General features: G+C 35.8%; 1 protein-coding gene across 1 annotated transcript in view; it reads right to left on the reverse strand.

The window, feature by feature from the left end:
* Positions 1-3,000: 3,000 nt before the first annotated feature.
* Positions 3,001-21,289, reverse strand: part of LOC121313268 (R-spondin-2-like) — a 68,667-nt gene continuing 50,378 nt past the window's right edge. Inside the window, exon 6 of the mRNA XM_041245630.1 lies at positions 3,001-3,709. Within this exon, the coding sequence (XP_041101564.1) occupies positions 3,603-3,709 (107 nt within the window). The 3' untranslated portion in view covers positions 3,001-3,602. The remainder of the gene's footprint in view (positions 3,710-21,289) is intronic.

The following is a 21,289-nucleotide window of genomic DNA, read 5'->3' on the forward strand; positions in this document are numbered from 1 at the left end:
ATATCAATGATGCTACAACTGTATCCTTCAGACAAGATATTTTATTTACACAGTATAAATTTCCTTTGCAAAGTTGCTTGAGAAAAAGCATTGGGCAGCAAGTACTGAAAGCATTGCTAAATGCCTGGCACTGTTTTCAGGTTCAGCTTTGTGGTTACTGGAAATACTACACTGCATTTAAAAACGAGATTATTGAGATCAGGAATTCCTGCATTGTACTAATGTGTCACTAATTCTCTGTATCACTCACTTTCCCATATAATCTTTTCCCTCCAACTATTTTGATGCCTTGATAAGATCATCTTTGTAACTAGTGGACTGAATTAATACTTAGAATGCAGACATCCAAGAAACATGGCATATGTTATGTTAGACACTGTCAGACACAGTTTGCATTATTATTAATAATATTTTTATACAGTGTCTTTCATAGTGGACACAAAGGTGTGTGAACTATGCATCAACTACAGAGTCACTTACAACAACGTCTCATCTAAAAGACTGAGCACAAGGAGGTTAAGTGACTTGCTTAGGGTCACACAATGAGTCTGTGGCTGAGCTGGGATTTGAACCAGGGACCTCCTGCTTACAAGCCTGTTTCTGGACTGGACCAGAACAGCCTCCTATTCCATTACCATATTTCTTTTCTTTACTCTTTAACTTTTAAAATAGGTTTAAGGACCATTCATTTTTATAGTCTCCTGTATTTATCTATGTAATAAATGTGTTTCTTAGCAACATTTTACTAATGAAGCCAATCCATTTTAAAAGGAGTGTAGTCCACATGAAGTACTTGCAATTAAGAAGGTATTTGTCAAACTCAGAGGATAAAATAAGTGCTTTTGTATTTTTTGCTCAGAATCTGTTGGGTCTCACAGAGAGAACATATGGAAAGCTTACATAGCAAATGAGGGTTTCACTTCAGTGCCGTAGGGGTGACTTTGCACTTTGTGACAGGAAGTAATATTTGAATGTGATTTGTAATCATTTAAGATTTTATCCCCTGAAGGCTAGCAGTGCTCAATTATACAGCTATTAGAGATGGAAAACACTTATATGTTGTTTTGCCTTCAGATTTCAATACCAGATTGCAGGCCCTACTGTAAAACAAACAGTTGGATGTATATAGCGAAAAACATGTGTAGTGGTTGGGTATTTCTACTTTGTGGATATACAAATCTTATTTTTTTAAAGTTTTATTGAATTCAATTAAAATAAAAACATCATCTGTATGGTAGTAGAAGCTCTAACAACAGCTAGCAAAGCTGGATTACAGAGGTGGCGGGTCAGAGAATCACTGATTTTTTGCACGCAGCAGGGGTGTAGATGTGTGCACCTTCTGATGTGTGGACGAACATCTGACATTTAACCAACATCAAAGTGACACATATTTACCATGTTAACTGTTAGCGAGAGAGCAATAAGTGTGCCGTATGTGTGCCTGCAAATCAGCATTTCATGAATAGTACCAAGGGTTGTGTTGGTGGTCTCCTTAAAATGTTCTCTAAATTAGTAAAAAAAAAAAAAAAAAAAAAAAAAATTATAATTGTGTCTTCTCTTTTGTCATTAATAATCGTAATATATATATATATATATATATAAATATATATATATATATATATCATAACACATGTAGCAGGACAGGATGACCTGCAATAGAAAAGTTTTTAAAGCCTCCCAGCTAAGGTAATTGCTTTTGTTTAATTTGAGTGTTTAATTGTTTTAATTATTAATATTCACCTGCACCTGGCAGTTATTGAAAATTAGAGTCAGGTGCAGGATATAAAAGAGAAGCAGTCAGCCTGATCTAGGCTGCTGCTGCTATTGTTGTTGTTGTTGTTGTTGTTGAGGAGTGAAGAGCCTGATGGAACTTCATTTGGTTGTACAAAAATTTGTAGTAGTGTTTTGTTTTGGTGTTATATGTCAGGTAAACAGCTTAGCTGTCCTGCACGTTAGACAGGGACCTGCACGTGTGTAGTGAGTGCTCAATGAGAGCTTTTTTGTTTGTTTTTTGGTTTGTTTGTTTTGTGTTTTGAATAAAAGGGCGCAGAAACGCTTCAAAATCAAAGTTTTTATCGGTCACGTTTTTAAAAGGGCACGAACTCAAAGCTACGGCCAGCTTGACCACATAATATTATATATTATTAATGTGTGAATACCCTTATACAAAAAAGCATTTATATAGAGTATGTATCGTACTGTCCACTTCATTGATAATGTGGTTGTAAGTGAACTTTTAAAAAGTATCCATTGCAAAAAAAACTGTACTTGAACTCTGCATGTCCCATTCTATTAACAGGCATTTTTAAACCACAAAAGCAAGGTGCCACGTGAGGCTTGTAAACCCAGTTTAAGAAAGCTGTCCAATATCAGTTGTCATGCGAAGTCAAATTGGAAAAGCGACAGAAACATTTAAATATACCCTCCTGTATTTTAATATTAATTTGGTTATTAGAATTTCTCTGGTTAAAAGAAAATTCACACAAACAGGAAATTCATGTTTATAAATTATTTACAATAAGCGACAAGGCCTTGCCTAGCCTTGTATTTATTGTTCCAGCTCCCATCTTGGTCCATTCTTATATGTGTTCTTTGACAATTAATTTGCTTTTGTGGATGGAGGGTAGGTAATAACTAGGGATTCAGTTTAGCTGCTGGACAGAGTGTGCATAAATGTAGAATTCTGTGCAGCTGTTTTAATAGCTTCTGTAAGCTATTGAAGGAATTGAATTTCCTTTTGGAAGTAAAATGGGTAAGAACACAGAACACACACACACACACACACACACACACACACATATATACATATATATATATATATATATATATATATATATATATATATATATATATATATATATATATGATTATGTGTGTTGTAATAGTGCATATTATTATACACTAGTGCACACATTTATTTTACCATAAACTTATATTATGCTCAGATAATAACTATGTTGGAAAAAGAATGGCAAAACTCGTCTGGCAGGAAATGATAAAAGAAAAAATAGAGTAATACGTTTTATTATTATGTAGACTCTCAGCACTATTTACATGAGAACTGCCATGCTAGTTGAACAGCAAGAAATATTATTGTCATTTGTAGTATACATTTACAGCTTAAAGCAGTTTTACATTAACAACTTTCTTGACAAACTGAGATTGTGCCGAGAATAAAATAAATTGCAACTCTGCATGTTATTCATATACATTACTCTTGAAATGTACATTATAAGAAACATAAGGGCCATACATGAAACAGTCCCTGTCCTTCAACAAAAATTCTGCCTTTACATAAATATATGTCCTTTTTTCCATCATTTTTTGGCTTATTCGGTCAGGGCATTGGATAAAGTCTTTAATGCACAACCAGCTCCTGTTTCACTGAACCACATCAACTTCAGTGTTGATAAATTACTTTCAGTGCTTCCCGGAAATAATGAAGTATAAACAAAATAAACAAGCTTTGTGGACTTTTGTTTTCACAAGGGATTTGCCACCAATACTGACAAAGCAGCAGGACCGCAGTGCATTATTAGTGTGCAGGAGCAGCTAGCAGCTTTTGTGCACTTTCTTTGTGTAAAAGGTTGAGTCTTGTTGTTCTACTGGCTGGTCTTCTCTGTAGCCAGGACAACACTGTGCTGCTTCTGGGCTCGATCTAGAAGCTTCCTTTTCTTCTTCTTCTTCTTGATTGGTGTTTTCCTTTGTCCTGGTGGAACAAAACAATGAAGAAGGCATTATTACTTCTGCCACGTATTTTGATCTTATAACCACTTGTTGAAGATGTGGAGGAGTGACAATGGACTAGTGAATACAGACACGATAAAATATATTGTCTAAATATTCCAATTCAATGACATAGGTAAAGGATGGCAGGTTGATTAAACTACCAGTGGCGAAGCAACAGAAGGTGCAGTAGGTCACTCAGAGGGCCCTAGAGGGGTTAGAAAGTATTTATTTATTTTTGAACAACGATAATATCCTTTGCATTTATATTTGCAGATGTAACACATTTGTATCACTGTAGCTGCCGGTGTGCGATGCCAGTAATTCAGACTGTATCCTCCCTCACTTCAACAGGTTTCGCGATTGTCTTAATTATCCTAACTTTTTTACCCCAGAGGCTGGTACGAGGGACATCTTCATTGGAAGGTTTTGGGGTACTATTCAGCATAGACATTTGCAGTTATAGTCTCTGTGCACGATTCATCCTGTAGTTTATATGGAAGCTGTTGGGTGGTGCCAAAGGCAACAAAATAAACTACAGCAAATCAACATGCCTGTATTTCTGATTATTAAAATAAAATTAAATTAAATTAAAAGCAAAGGTTTCCTGTGAGACAATTTCTGCAAATGCCTGTGCAGAATTGTGAAATCTATAATAATTTCTGTGATCGAAGACTTGAGGAATCCTGGTAGGGTTAGTGATTAAACCTGTTTGCTTATGATTAAAAAATAGTGTAGTGTTGGATGTAAAGATGTACGCAAAATAAAATAGGTAGGTGAGTGGAAAACGTTCTTATTACGTACTGTTTCAGCATGCGAATATTCTGACAATTAATCACAGTTTAATATTGAACACTTGATTTGGTGTGTTCTATGTTTATAAATAAGGATTAAATTAACATTTGGGGAGGGGGGCCCATCTTCCTCTTTCTCCGCCACTGGAAACTACATTTTAAATCAAAATGCAAGGCTATACAAGTAAATACAGTAAAGCAGGGGTCTCCAGGACCAGGGTTGGAGATCCCTCCAGTAAAGGGTACTACGATTAGATGACCAGGTACAAATACGACACACGCCAAACCAATACTGCAACTGATTTGCAGCCATATACAGAACAGACGAGTGAGGAGCCATTCATTTGGCATACTTAATTGAGCACTAACACTCCAGTGTTGTTTTCTGAAAAGGTACTACACTGTGGTGAGAGGAGGGTATTTAAATATATCTATCTAATCTTCATTTTCCTTGAGACTGCCATAAATGTTAAGCAATAGTTATATTTTGATACACAACCAGGGTCATACAATTATTCCAAGTGTTCTCACCTTAACACACAGTAATGAAAGCACTAAAAAAATAAATACAAAAAAATGCATTGCAGGAGATACACATATAGAATAAAAACAGTTGTATGATTGTCATAAATGTCTTTATTCTATAAATAGCTAGTAAATAGTGTTTTGTAAACAACCTCTGGAATATCCCTGGTTTCCTTACTCAACACTATGATGTTGTAAAAGTCAAATATTTCAGTTGCCATTATCGGAAGTTTATAAAATAAAGTAAAAGTAACACCTAACAACTTTCAGACTGAAGTCAAATCTGGTTTTCCTTTAGAAGTAAGCCTGCCATTATGACATCTTAATCAGTCAACTTAATTGCTTTTGGCCCAGACATTGAGCCTTAGTATTTCCAGTGTTCCAAGAACAAGAGTTTAAGTCAACCCTTTGAAACAGAGCAGAATATTCAGTGGTCTCAGCATTTTGAATATGTTGGCATAGGCCTAATACATTGAAATTGAAATAATTTTACAGTTCCTCTGGTTGCCAACAAGTAATGAGCACACAAATACACAAACACTGTAATAATAACCTTGGCGCTATCATATATTAAGGATCTCCTTAACCTTAATAAAAAGACTTTGCAGTATATATACCTCCCTTACCATTCTATTGTGTTTGAAAGTCAATCAGGGAGAGAGTTTACATGTATCATTATTTTAGAAAAAACAATAATTCATCATTCCAGGAATGTCATTTTCTCAGTCAGCTTTGGGAAGGCTGCTAAACATCCCAGCAAGCTGAATCTTCTATCTGTAAGATCTGCCTTTTTTCAGCTGTGTGATTGAGGTTCAAACCCATTTCAGGTCAAGGAAATTAACCAGGGCTCTAGTGAAAGCAGATCTGGAACCCCCAACTTGATCCCCAGCAGATCGAAGTTGACAGCCCAGAACCACAACCACACTGACACCTTGCCAAGCCAACTGTATGAAATATACTAGAGGGCAGAGTAGGGGTTGTGGGGATACATTTGATACAGGAATCTCTACTTTGGACCGAGGTGCTGTTACGTTTCAAGACCCACGATTCTCAACTACCACCTACAAGCCCTTTAGATCTCCTCACTAGCCTTTAAAATCGCAACCACTTCACTGCTAAGCTATTTGCGCACCAAGTGCATCACTATGATTGGACCTGGTACTAAAGGTGATGCAAAGTTTTATTTAAGGCCAGTAAGTAAATATTTAAGAAACTGCACAGGATCAGGATTGGAAAGTTAAGAACAGCCCTTTCATTTGTAGGAAAAAAAAAAAAAAAATCTGCAGAAAATTGCCCTTAAACAGTACATTTAAAAAAAAAATTGGCTCACTTTGTCCATGTTGCACTTGTTCAGCTCATTACACACAGTAAAATTAGACTAAAGGGTACAGTTTAAGATCTTAAAAACTAATCGCCCCCTTAAAACCTGCTGGCTCTTGGCCACAGCTTATACAGTCCTCCAACTCAAGGTAAATTAGATCCCTCAGCACCCCACAATAAATTCCTTGATTGGCTCTCTGAAGCAGTTTTTAGCAGAAAAAGGCGCAGTGATGTGAAACGATAGAATTTAATAAATGCATGCTATTGTTCTGTTACAGTTCCACATGAACTATGCTGTTCAGATATTTAAGGTTTCTGTTTTAAATTCAAACCTCCTTCCTGTAATTAATTCATTATTTAGCACAGCTAAAGTTTCACATCTTGCAAGCTGAACAACTTAATTTGAAACACTGTAAAACTGATTGTATAAGTGCAACCTCAGATTCCTTTAATGTGTGGATTTAACCAACAAAATAGTGTTCACAATATGTTTTTACAAATAATTAACTATCCATTATTTGTTCCTGAACTTTATTAACCCTTGTTTCTCCCTTATTGTTTACTGGTAATGTAGATACACATTAGACCTGTCAAAACTGTCCAAATGGTTTAATTCTAAAACATATTTTAACACAATTGATAAATGTGGCTGCACAATGTTGTGGCTCAATACATTTTCGCCTCTGTCTGCATTTTTGCATATTTGACACTGAATGTTATCAGATCTTCAACCAAAATCTAATATTAGATAAAAGGGACCCTGAGTGAACAAATAACACAAAATGTTGATACTTATTTCATTTATTTATTAAACAAAGTTATGCAACACCCAATGCCCCTGTGTGAAAAAGTAATCACCCCCTAAGACTCAATAACTGGTTACGCCACCTTTAGCAGCAATAACTGCAACCAAACGCTTCCTGTAGTTATTGATCAGTCTCACACAGTTTAAGGGTTTAGGTCTGGACTTTGACTAGGCCATTCCAACACTTTAAATTTATTGTTCTTCATCCATTCTGATGTAGACTTGATGTGTGTTTTGGATCCTTGTCTTGCTGCATGACCCAGCTGCGCTTCAGCTTCAGCTCACGGACAGATAGGAGAATGTCAGGCTGTAGAATTCTCTGATACACAGCAGAATTCATGGTTTCTTCAATGATGCAAGTCGTCCAGGTCCTGATACAGCAAAGCATCTCCAAATCATGACACTACCACCATCATGCTTGACTGTTGGTTCTTACTGTGGAATGCAGTGTTTGGTTTTCGCCAGACATAACATAATGAATCCCATTTTTGCACAGTGTCTTTCTGATGGTGGAGTCATGAACACTGACCTTAGGTGAGGCGAGAGAGGCCTGCAGATCCCTGGATGTTGTTCTAGGGTTCCTGGACGATTTTACGCCTTGCTTTTAAAGAGATTTTGGCAGGAAGGCCACTCCTGAAAAGATTCACTACTGTCCCAAACTTTCTCCATTTGGACAACATGGCTCTGATTGTGGTTTAGAAATGGCTTTGTAACCCTTTCCAGACTTATAGGCATCAAAAACGTTTTTCCAGAGGTCTTCAGGAATTTCTTTTGATCGTGGCATGATGTGCCTCTAGAACCTGTGTGCTGACAACTCCACTCTGATGGAAAGGGACAAAGTTAGACAGATTTATATTGGGTAGGGCTGGCCCAAATCAGGCCTGATTGTTAACCAAAGTATTCAAACAGCTGACCCTAATTATCCCTTAATTGGGTTGAGTTAACTAGGGGGGCAATAACTTTTTCACACCTGAAGATTGAATGTTTGATTACCTTGCACACCAAACAAATGAAAGAAGCACCAAACTTTGGTGTCATTTTTTCTCACAAATTCCCTCTATATGCTACTACAACCCACAAAAAAATCTGACCAAATTCAATGATTATTTCAGAAAGCCTGTTATATTGTAATGTACTACTGTGCTGCCCCCATATGTATAGTGCTGCAGAACCATAAGTACAATATCCTGTGCTATAAAACTTTTGAAATCTATTCTGAGTTTTATTATTTCCGTAAAGTGTGTGTAGTCATGTGTGTGCAGAAAACATGTTAATGGTACTGCAGCACCATGTTTATTTTTTTATTGTACACACTAACTTGCTGAATACAGATGCCTTGTTAACGTAGCCAAACTGTATGTCTATCGGCATGCATTACTTTAAAGGGTCTACAGCTTATATATATATATATATATATATATATATATATATATATATATATATATATATATATATATATATATATATATATAACACACTACGCACATTCACAAGCTCTGTTGAAGCTCTAGCAGGCATAATACATGTTTACTAGGGTAACTGTTGAGAAGAGTAAAAGCGAAACTATATATAGGATCTGTATAATTTTAAAAGAAAGATGTTGTTATTTAAACAATAGTAACATTTGGAAGCTATTTTTTGTAAATTATTTTAAATCTACAGTACCAAGATCTGGCAGTAGGGGGCAACATACACAAGCAGAAAAAATATTCTACTGAGTTTAATATAATAACTTTTATGTATTTATTTATTGTGAACAATACAATTGCTATATTTCATCCTACTGCACTGGTATTTGAAACAAGCTTTGAATTCTTAAAATTATCTCTTGTTTACAGTCAAAGTAATGACACAAGCAAATTATCAAAGTTTGTAATTAAGTTTATTTTGCTATTTCAAATACTTCCTATTATTTATTATTATTATTATTATTATTATTATTATTATTATTATTATTATTATTATTATTATTATTATTGATTTGGGCAAAGAACCCTGAAACACCAGTGAAACATATAGTATGGAAATTGACTGTCCCTCACATAACTGATTCATCTGTGCAAGTATCACCCCTGATATATTTTCTTTAGACATTAAATATATACAGCAGTAAAAACATTAGTCATATACTTATTTCAGTATTACTACATATACCACCTTATATATAACATTCAATATGTACATGTCTCAGATGCATGCAAGAGATCTAAAAGACATATAACATATACTTCCAGAATATTACCAGAGCTGTCCATGGAGACCTATTCATTTTTATTAACCTGTTTCACCTGGTCTTTATTATTTTCTTGTATTTTTGTTGTTATACTGAATTCAATAAAGCAAATTTCACAACATCTGTAGTTTTATGCTTGCTGTCATTTTCTTGAGCCAAGTTTAGCATCCCTTAGGGATAACCTCTTAAGTCAAATGATAGATAAAATCTAAATCTGCCAAAAACATCAACTTTCAGATTTAAGTGAAAAATAATTCTATCAGCTAATCAAATTCAGAAACCAATGTGTCAATACCTATAATAATCTTTATATGGCACCTTTCATAGTGAACTACCATCACAAAGTGCTTTACAAGATACGAGACTGTGTGAACTATGCATCAGCTGCAGAGTCACTTACAATGACATCTCATCTGAAAGACTGAGCACAAGGAGGTTAAGTGATTTGCTCATGGTCACACAATGAGTCAGTGGCTGAGCTGGGATTTGAATCAGGGACCTACGAGTTACAAGCCTGTTTCTTTAACTACTGGACCACAAGGCTTCCTATAAGATTAAGTGATTCATTTAGACCAACATGTATGAGTTTGTTGAAGATTTAAACTACTTTCATAAGGGATACTGTACATTTACAGGTGACACCAGGATTCTCTGGAACACTATTACTGATCTGCAATTTAAATCCTTTTTGTGTTTCCCTAAACTGGAGGCCACTATGCTGAGTGTGCTGCTTGCAGGAGTGGATGACACTACCTCAGAAACATCCATGTTTGTATCAACTCTGTTGTACGTTTTTTTTTGCCATTAATTATTTTTTCACCCCAAGATTCTGTGTTGCATCGACAGGCAACCATACTCAAATTGCGTCCTTCTAGTCTAGCTCTGCATGTTGGAAACCCTATTGACACAAAATGTCCCAGAACTGCATTTATATGTATTCATTTATAATACTGTATTCAACAATTAAATATGTGATAACGACAAAAAGTCTTATTTATCTGTGCAGTATGAGTCTTGTAGATCTTGCCGAGTTACACGATATAGTAGAGTTTAATATCTTTATACGGATGACTAGTGTTTTTTTGTTTTGTTTTGTTTTGTTTTGTTTTTCTAAACGGTTATTTCAGAAATAGTAGTTAGAACCTATTAGATCACACTGACCGTTACAGAGACATAGCCTACAGGAGCTGGTTAATGCTCTTTTGAAGGAGCGGGAAGTGCAGGTTCAATGACTCATTAAGAGCACAATGAAAAGATGTGAGACTGTTATCCTGCTGGCAGGTTAACATACGTAGTACTGATTTACTGTTCGAAGATCATTAGACAAGAAAACATTACTTCCATTTCCATTATGCAGTTCTGTGTTGACATTTACTACATTTTATTCTTTACTTATTCAATAAAGGATGATGATTCAATGTATTGTTATTGTCTTTACACAAACACCATTTATGCAAGTGAGCCTTAAACATTCAGAGTAGTACTGCTGGCTACATTTCATTTGGTCCTATAGGACTTCTCTAAACAAACAGGTCACATTTTGGTACAACACAGTTTATCTGCACAATTTCCGTACAAATGTTCCTATATGGCTAAGAAGTGCAGATCTGACATGCTCTGACCAGACCAGAAGTCCACATTCTACCCATATCCAATCTAATACCTTTTCCTGGTCCTCAGATGGCATCACTCACAAACACTAAATGGATCCTCATTCCTGCTGCTGAGCCGAAATGCCGAAAAATTACCTCACTCTACCAACTATCAGACAATTGTAAACCTTTGATGATATTTCAGTGTTCATATACTGTATGTGAAATCTACATTAATATCCTTTCAAAACGTTTTGCACAATTACGTTTTTTGTGTTAATCACAACCCTCTTTAACCCCAGCTTAGCCCTAGACTTGGTGCTTCTTATTTGCTGTTCCCATAGTTACCACTGTTTCTCCTTTGAATTCAGCTGAAGCATTTTTTATCCAAAGAAAAATAATATTTTAGGTTCTTTCTGGATATGGACTGTCAATTTATTTACTTTTGTGAACTGTGCATGGTGTAGGAAAACAGTTTTGTTTAAGCCTTTATGTCTTTTCAATGTTCCATCTAGAAGGTGATGTAAAATGACTCTTAATAGTTACTCTAATATATCATCTGATTACCATGGGTGATGTTTTATGCAAATCAATACATGACCACGAGCCTAGGATACTTTTTAATCTCTTCCCCCACTGATTCAATTTGCCTTCTATAATATGAATAACAGCAGCATTCTATAAATATATAAATACATGTATTTATTTTTGCTTATATTGAATTTCTGTGTAGATTTTTTTCATCACCAGAGAATGCTGTTTATTTCCATGGAATGAATAAGACTTCTGGCACCAGCAAGATTTGATTTCAGTGGCAGCAATTGGATTACAATCCATTAATGACCTCTCACATACATTTATAATGTTGTGAAGGCAATATTTTGCAGCCGTTCTCCCTCTCCTCTTGCCTCTTACTTCTGGGAGCCTTTTAAGACCATTCACAGAGTTTTAGTCAGAAGATAAAAAATAAAACACAGTTAACTCTAAATTTCATTGTAAAAAAAAAAAAAAAAAAAAAAAAGCAAAAAAGACCCCAACTTTATCGCACCACACTTCAGAGTAATTAAAACGAACTTGTATCCAGTATGATGACAGTTCTTAGTGTAAAGTTAAATGATGAAGCTGTTTACCTTGCCAAGTTTCTGACAAGAGCACTTCTGCATAGCATCACCCCATGCAACAAGATTCATGTGAAATATACCTTCTTTTAGGTTTTCTTTTTCTTGAGTGTTCTGTGCATGATCAGAAAGAATCACAGTGCTGGTGATTTAAGACATACACAATACAGCATTGTCAGGATTAGATTCCTCGCTCTTACCCAATATATAAATAGAAACTCTGCAGGACTGACCCAATTGTTATTTTGTTACACAATCTGATGATAAAACACAGTCAATACTGTAGCTGTGGAGTAGGCTACATGGTATTGATTTGCAGAGTTTGTTTTAAACTGTATCCAGTAGATTTGTTTTTTTGTTTTTTTCTTTATGCAAAAAATCTGATGGATATTTCAAATTCCTTTAATTGTTTTAAGATTTTGCAGTGTTTCTCAGTTTATTTTCTTATAGACCCTGTCCTTTGTCTTTGAATTTGTTTCAAAATAGGTCACTGCGTATATTTGTGTGTATGAAAAACAAGCAGGAATTTTTTCCAATACAATACTGTTTACAAACAGCCCCTTAATTCAAGTGTTTAGCTCTCTCCAGCATTGGAACTGTTCTTGTTTGAACTTTAGGCTTGCATAACTTGACAGTTATTTATAAATAAGCATGCTTAGATTGGTTTTGATATACAGAATATTTATTTCCATATGATGAAAGTTTAAAATATAATAAACTTCCTTGCCACCTGTATTATCCGTTTAAATTAGAGCTATGTTTATGGATCCAGATGTGGATCATTATTCTACCAATTGAATGTCACAGTATTCTCTGCTCAGTATTCCTCAAGTTTTGAGGAATTCAGTAGTCGTTCTAACCTCTAATACGAAGTCAAGTCAGGTCAAATTAATTAAACAATTAAAGCTTGACAACAGTTCTGTTGGTTACTGTTGCATAAGAATATCACAAACCAGCTTGTTATGTATAAAGGTGATTGCTGAGCAAAATGTCTAAGGATGCGACATCAACTGCTCATTGTGAATGACCCTAGTGTCAATAATTTCATTTGCAGTTAGTGAAACACAAACAGGAAGTTCAGCACATGTGGTGCACATTTTTTTTTGGCACAGCATCCTTTGATTATCCTGTGACTATTACAGTGATCTGACGGCCTCACCTAATAAAGTTTTCTTTTTGAAAAAGAATATTTGTATGGTTGGCCAACACTTCCTTTAATGATCAGATTAATCAAATCTAACTGGGACTTCAGATTTGTTTAACCCCTGAAGGACCAATTAAAACCATGCCTTTTTTTATAGTAACCATTTGCATCGGTGCTAATGTTGTTATTTTTTGTTTGAACTCATTGACCCACATCCATTTCAGATTTACATATAATTGAATTCCACTTTGAGTTATTAAATAGTATGGTTTACATGTTGTTTGAAAATAAAGTCAGGCCTTTCTTTAAGGTAATTTCATGCTAACCCTTTTAGCATCAGCAGGGAGCAACCTAAAATATCTTTCTGAATCAATTCACAATTATGGTCTTCAATGTCTTTACAAAGCAACCCTCTAAAATGGTTTCTTGAGGTCCTTTGCTCTTGCAACTGTAAAACAGATGTTATATTTAGAGTCTTTCTGAATTTAGCAATTTCTGAAGGTGGGTGGGGGGAGTAGTAGGAACATATAACAATTAAAATGTGTGTCATTTGGTTTTCCTTGGTCTAACAAACAGTATATGATATACCATTTCTTACAGTTTTAATTAACAGGTTATTATTCACAATAATTCATAAACCTGCTACTGCTAGTACTATTATGCCAAGTACTTTAATTTTATAGTTTTTACTTTTTATTTTAATTTAAAAAAATTATGAAAGCTACTGTGCTTATGTGCAGTTTCTTTAGATAAAAGTATGACTAGGCCTCAGCAGCAACACTAGCAATGATTCATATCTGGCATACAGCAGCTTACAGAGATATAACATGGCCTATCAAAGGAGGTCCACTGGGACAAGCAGTGTTTAACAGTCAACTGTACAACAGAATTCAGAGTTTTACCTGGTTTCCACTTTCCTCAGGGTCAGTCGCTGCTGCAGTTTTGTTTATATACTCTGTTATCAAACTGTCATCTTATTTAATATCTGGCAGCCTTATAAGCACTGTTCCTCTGAATGCTCTCTCCCTCTCTAATCCTGCCTTGTAGTAACAAGAAAACGTTTGCCTAATGAAACACCCTAGCCCCCAACCCCCAGCCTCCCAACCTCCACCTATGCTTTCATTATACCCCATGCACTGTATAATTTCTATATAGTGAGTAACACATGGGGCTTTTAAACAAGGTTCCTCTGTTGAAGTTCATCACATGTGGCTGTCCTAATGAAACAGAAGCTTCATCAAATGGGTGCCCAGCGTATTGCTTTATGTGGTTGTTTGATTTTCTATTTAACCACATTTCAAATATTACAAAGCTTATCTATCTCAAGTATCACAAGTTAGAACACATGTGAACTTGCACAGGTGAAGCTGTTTCATTCTCCAACAATTGCCACTGCTGAAATGCACTACAACAGCTAGCCTACTTCAAGGCATGGTAATCCATTAATGACCTTCACCTCTAACCTTTTTTTACTTAACCGTAGGTAGCTTTCAAGTGAAGTTAAATGCGTGCTTTAAAAAAATGACTAGGTGGGTTTTTTTGACTCATTTTGAAGTGCAGACTCATTTATACTGGCAAATTTTTATTTTATGGTAAATTGAATTTTGATTATCTAGAAATCCTTTCTAGACGTCTAAATTGCCCAAGTTTGCACATGAGTTAGTGGTTTCAACATATGTTAAATGATGTAAAGAAATGTGCAACTTTGTTTTCAGAAATATTCAAAATCACATTTTAAATTTGAGATACCTGAAATCTGAACAGCTTTCTTAAATATTTGCAGAAGTCTCAATATTATATAAAGTTACTGGTATCTAATTTACAATAAAATATATTGAATCATATATTGTATATAGTTGCCTTGAAATGGAAATATAAAACCTTCTTTTAACCATTACATTGTCAGACTTGCAAAGCATTACACATGTGTGTCACTTATGCCTGTGGTATGACGACTATGGATTCTGAATATAAAAGCAATCTTAAGTCAGGGTGTTTAAAATACTGCCATCAGAAAGCAGTTGTGGACAACATGACAGTAACACACTCAAAATGATTTATTTTAGTCAAGGATTAGAGTACATTGTTGGAAGCTAGTCAGACATTGGAACTCTCATTCTCTCCTGCTTTCGAAATGTTACCAACAGACAGAAGACTTGGGAGACGAAGCTACTGTTGAGGGAATGCATTCCTATTTGAAATATTCATTATTAGTAAACTAGGGCTGTCCAACGGATGCATCTTGAGTAATAAATAGGCTCATTGAGCACAGTATGGCACTTTTGATTTAGAGGCAAAGACTGATCAATAGATTTTGACTGAAGACATTCAAAATGCAAAAAAAAAAAAAAAAATTACATTTTGTAAGTAAACATGTAACATTTAACAAAAAAATACCTAAGCAGCGTGTAGTCTCTTTTTTTTTTTTTTGGTTATGCTATGTATAGCTCTTGTTTTTTTAAAGAACTCCCTGGTCATTTGTCCGAAAGATTGGACAATTCTAAACAGAATGAAGCCAGGCGTCAGCTGTAAACTCCTTCTATTGCTATTCCTGACATATTCCTAGTGGATCAATCAGTCAGTCAATCAAATCTTTATTTAATATAGGCCTCTTTGCAACAAGTTGCCACAGAGCGCTTCACATGGGCAAAACATTTACAGAGCAGTAAGTATTAGAAGCAGTCCAACAAATTAGTAAATACAATAAAATACATAAGTATGACAAAAAAACAAAAACAATAAAACTTACAGTGAAAAGGCAATAGTAGTAATCATGTATATGATAGACTATAAAAGCCCTTACAGAGACTAGCAATTTGTCCCACAATTTTTAGGGGCCAGGTAGCTGAATGCTCTCCCACCTATACCAGAAAATAGGGCATTACAGTAGTCTATTCTAGAAGTTACAAAGGCATGCATCAGTCTCTCAGCATCCTGTGCTGACAGAAAGCATCTTAATTTAGCAATATTTCTTAGATGGAAAAAGTACACTTTAGTTGCGTTCCTAAAGTGGGATTGAAATGAAGATCAGGGTAAAAAAATGACACCCTAATTTCTGTCTTTGACTCAATGGGGTAGCTGTCCACTGTTCAGGCACATTGATTTACTCTCTCCTTGATTTCTTGACCCCAAAATTCTGATCTCTGTTTTATCAGAATTTAACAGTAGAAAATTTGTTGAAATCCATTTCTTAATATCAATGGGACAGGTAGTTTTGCAGATGTGGAATCACCTGGTTTCAGAGATAGATACAATCATGTGTCATCGGCATAGCAGTGAAAGTTTAGCCCGTGTCTATGGACAACATCGCTCAGGGGAAGCATATAGAGAGAAAACAATATTGGTCCAAGAATAGAGCCCTGTGGGACGCCACACTTAATTCTAGATAAGAAGTGGAGTGCTCCTCAATTTAAACATATTGTAACCTATTTAAACCAAGAAAGGGCGCAACCTGAGTCCTACAAGATTCTCAAGGCAGTCAATTAAAATCGGATGGTCGATGGTATAGAATGCTGCGCATAGATCTAGAAGGATGAGGACACTGGCAAGGCCTGAATCAGAAGATAATAGCACATTTTTTACCACTTTGATAAGGGCTGTTTCAGTACTGTCACCAGGATGGAAGTCTGACTGAAATTTCTCATATATATATTATGCGCTGCAAGGAATTAAGTTGCCATCACTCTCTCTAATACTTTTGATAAAAAATAGGAGATTAGAAATAGGACTAAATTGTGGATTCAAAGTAGTTTTTGTTAAGCTGTGGTTTTACAACAGCAATTATTTATTCAACATAAAATGCACTATTCTCTTTTGTTTTTTAACGTGGCTGCTCAATACAGAGTACCATTGCTGCATTGCAAGGCAGGGTATTTCTGTCAAATGGAGGACAAGGCTGGCGTGCCACATGCACTGTCACCTACAGCACACTTCACATGTGCAGGCCTTGCAATTAAGGGTTTTAAGTTATTTGTTTTTGACACTTTCAACAATTAAAGCTTATCATCCGCCAAGATGAGTTCCCTGCTGCTACTGCTTTGCAATTAGATATTGCTATGTCCAGCTGTTAGACCATAACATGTGACCGTCCATTCATTTCTCAAAAATGACCAGTTTTAGGTTTCAGAAATTAGTACTGAACTGTTGGAGCAGCCTGCTAGAATTCTACAGCTTATTAAACCCATACATAACGTGCATTTGGAGAGAAATAAAACTGTTTAAATTTACAAGTTAGTGATTAGATAAACAAAGACTGCTATTGGAAGGAAATTAACTTTAAACAGCAAGGGAGTTCATCTAGTCTGTTAACTGTCCTGGCACTTTACAGAGCTCTCGAGACTCCTGTCTGTGCATAGATTTTGGATGTTAAGATCATTAGACAGTATCACTGTAGGTGTCGTCTTACATTATATGTCTGGAAACACACACACTAAAACTGTGGAGTGCAATGCAACTGATTGTTTCACTTACATAAACGTCTGTATATTTAAGGAATAACTCAAAGACTGGTGGGAGCGTGCACAGTGTGTTCTATTTGAACCACCACTCGTCACAAGCCAGCTTGTTTTTTTAAGAGGACATTAAGACATTTCAGCCCACATACATTTAGCTTATTAAGTGAAGAATAATAGATTGGCAACTCAGTCACAACAGTCGGAATCCAGGTCATGGATAATCATTCTGACGAAGAATTAGACGGTCAGTTTGGTTCATCATGTTCTTTAAGTTTCTGGCTGAACATTCTACCCAGGCTTTAATATTATTGCCTAGATGATCTGTAATTAATCACACTCACTTTCCATATGGATTACTAGTGTCATTCAACTTGCCCAGTAGTGTGAGAAGAAAAGCAATGCAGTGAAACATTGGGCTTTCTTCACAGAACTGCATGTCTGGTGTTTTGGATTACAGATCAGCTGTACTATCAGTCAATGAGAACATTATAACAGATAGATTTGTTACTAAAATATGTAGCTGTGTTTTAGTATTGGCTCTTCTATGCAAATTCTAAATAAATAAATATTTCTTTCTTCAGTCCAAATATGAGCCAAGCTTGTTAGATATTATCAGACGGAAGCAATAAGTTACATTTTCATAATAGACTGTAAGCTGCCAACATCTAAATGTAAAACAATGATAACGAAAAAGAAGTTGATGAAGAAAACCAGAAACTGAATTTTTTCTTTTTTAAATAAACAATTTTCTGGATGTTGCTAATCAATCAACAGTATTTATTATTTCCATAGGAGGTAGTTATTAGACATATTTTCACTTTTTCAAAATGGAGCTGCATCTTGTGTTTATGAAAGCTGTTCAAACTGGATCAGTTTCTAATAGTTTCCAGACAGAACCGCTGAGGCATATTTATCAGGAGAGGGCAGGTTGGCTCTCCTTAAAATTTTTTTTTAAAAAAGCCTGTTGGGCATCACTGCTTCTCATTTAAATGAAAGTCACACTGGGTCAGGTTTGATGCTGATTTTGGTTTCCTATGGTCTTGAGTCTGAACCTTCGCAAGCAGGAGTCATTCAGGTGTGCAGCATTACATTCCATACTAAGCTCAGGTGTTTTTGGAGTCCAAGCCTGGCAAACATCTTTGATATTCATGGTATCATATTTGAATATCAAGTATGGAAACGTTTCACAGTGTACAAATGGAAATCCAGGTGTGTCTGTGTGCATTTTGTCTAAACCCAACACGAAAATACCTATCTTGAAATCTTATATAATACAAACTGACCACAATACTAACCCAATGCTTGGTGTAAAATATGTTGATAGGCCCTCTAGGGGGCTTTTCATTACTTTTTAGCTCCAGTATTTAGGCTCGAGGGCCAGAAACAGCTACTGTTTTTAAATTAGTGTTTTTCTTTCTCCAGTTTTGTCAAACCAAGTACCTTTATTTCCTATTATGGATTAATAATGTGTGTGATTTTCCTTACTGTAGGACATAGTAAAAAGATCAACTTGCATACAATAACCTCTTATACAAGACAAAAAAAAAACAACGACATGCTTCAGTAGTCTTTCAACTTTAACTTCTAGTTATACCTCAAAATTAATAATGGATCCGTGTGCAGTGCAGGATGCGTTCAAGAGCCAATAGGTCGCCGGTTCGAGTCCAGGCTATTCCACTGCTGAACGTGAACGGGAGTTCCCAGGGGGCTGTGCACAAGTGGCCGAGCTCTGCCCGGGAGGGGAGGGCTTAGGTCGGCCAGGGTGTCCTCGGTTCACTGCGCACAAGCAACTGTAGAGTGGCTGGGCACCTGCGGCCCAGAGCTGCATTGTCCTCCGAAGCTGTAGCTCTGGGTTGGCTGCATGATGGGTCTACAGAGTGAAAAGAAGCGGTCGGCTGACAGCACACATTTCATGTGTTCGTCTTCGACGCACCTGAGTCAGCACAGGGGTGGTAGTGGTAAGCTGAGCCTAAAATACAATTGGCTATTTCAAACTAGGAGAAAAAAGGGGTAAAATCAATTGCCGACTACTAAATAAAAAAATGATTAATGCATTGTTTGCAGTTTCCGTCTGAAATACAGTCACACTGGTGACAGAGATGTAGTACAGTCTCCTGGGTAGTTAATAACAGGGATTAGAAAATGATTCAGTACTGTTAGCCAATCAGCTTCCAGCTCTAGAAGGCTCTACTAGATGGTAGATGCCTGCTGGAATGTCTTAGCATTAACTGTGAGTCAAATTTTAAATCAATCCGCGTGTATATCGGCTTTTTTTTAAATTACATTAAATACCACCCTAAAATGCCTCCTAGCCTTTCTCTCCTTAAAATGCTGCCACACAACTTACTTGGTATATCTACAAACCACTGGGAAAAAAAAAAAAAAAAACACTAGGCAATTTAATGGATACCATCAGTGAAAAAGCCAGCCTCACCAAAAAGTACACAAATTACTGTGTGAGAGCAACAGCTGTTCAGCTTCTACCTGACGTTGATCTGGTGACAAGAGAAATCATGTCTGTAACAGGAAACTGTAATAGAAGCTCAATTCACAGCTATTGGTCAGCAAATGTTCAGACACAAAAACACAATTAGCCTACAATATTATCCTCGGCTGGATCCTCCAAACAAGACTCAAAATCAACCAATCAAGCAGTGAATCCTGTTCCTGTCACTACAGCGCCAGCCAATCACTCTGTCATGACACTCCAATAACAGCAGTTCAGACTCCATTGTACACAGGCTGTTCAGTAATTGCTCCATTCATTTCACAGATAATGTCCAAATTATAAACCCTAACAAGTTTATACAAATAAAATAAAAATTTATTTACTAAATAAAAGCTCATTGTTTTTCACTTTATATATATATATATCATCCTTTTTATTTAAAAATGTTCCGGACTATTTTCTTAGAATGTCTTTATTCAACGGAAAGGTACCCAACAAATCAATATCTAGGGTTTAAGCAGTGCTAAAAATTATTTTCTAAGAGAGATAGTGCTCTCTCAATGATGGCTGTACCATGTGATAGTTGACCTTGACTTTCATTAGCACCATTGCCTCGGGACGCATAACTCACGTCGCGGTCAACTAACACCATGTAGAGCCATCATCGACGGGCACGACTACTTAAACGATGTGCTGAACTGTGTTTTTTTTTTCTTCAGGTGAATCTCATTTTATGACATCCAAGACCATCCATGCTGGAGGGTTTTATTGCACAAGGTACTTTTTTTTGTGTAAGCTAACAGCTTTTACAATTATCAACAGTGTTTTAAACACATGAAGAGGTCATCGATTTTGGCTTTCAACCCTTTTTGGTAATATATAGCTCTTGTACCAAGCAATAATGTGGCATTGATTTTGATTTACATTTAACAAATGACATTAAACCGAATTTGTGTTTTCCAGAAAATAGACAAACACATTTATTTATACTTATATTTAAAACTGATTTAAAGATTGCAATTTTAACACTGGGGGGTAATCTGACTTAAGCAGATTGGGCATTAAAAGCTATAGTGTATTATATAAAGCATAGTATAGCCAAGTTGTTAGTGATTACATGGTTGTGACC

Source organism: Polyodon spathula, chromosome 3 (genome assembly GCF_017654505.1).
Source record: "Polyodon spathula isolate WHYD16114869_AA chromosome 3, ASM1765450v1, whole genome shotgun sequence".
Taxonomy (NCBI): Eukaryota; Metazoa; Chordata; class Actinopteri; order Acipenseriformes; family Polyodontidae; genus Polyodon; species Polyodon spathula.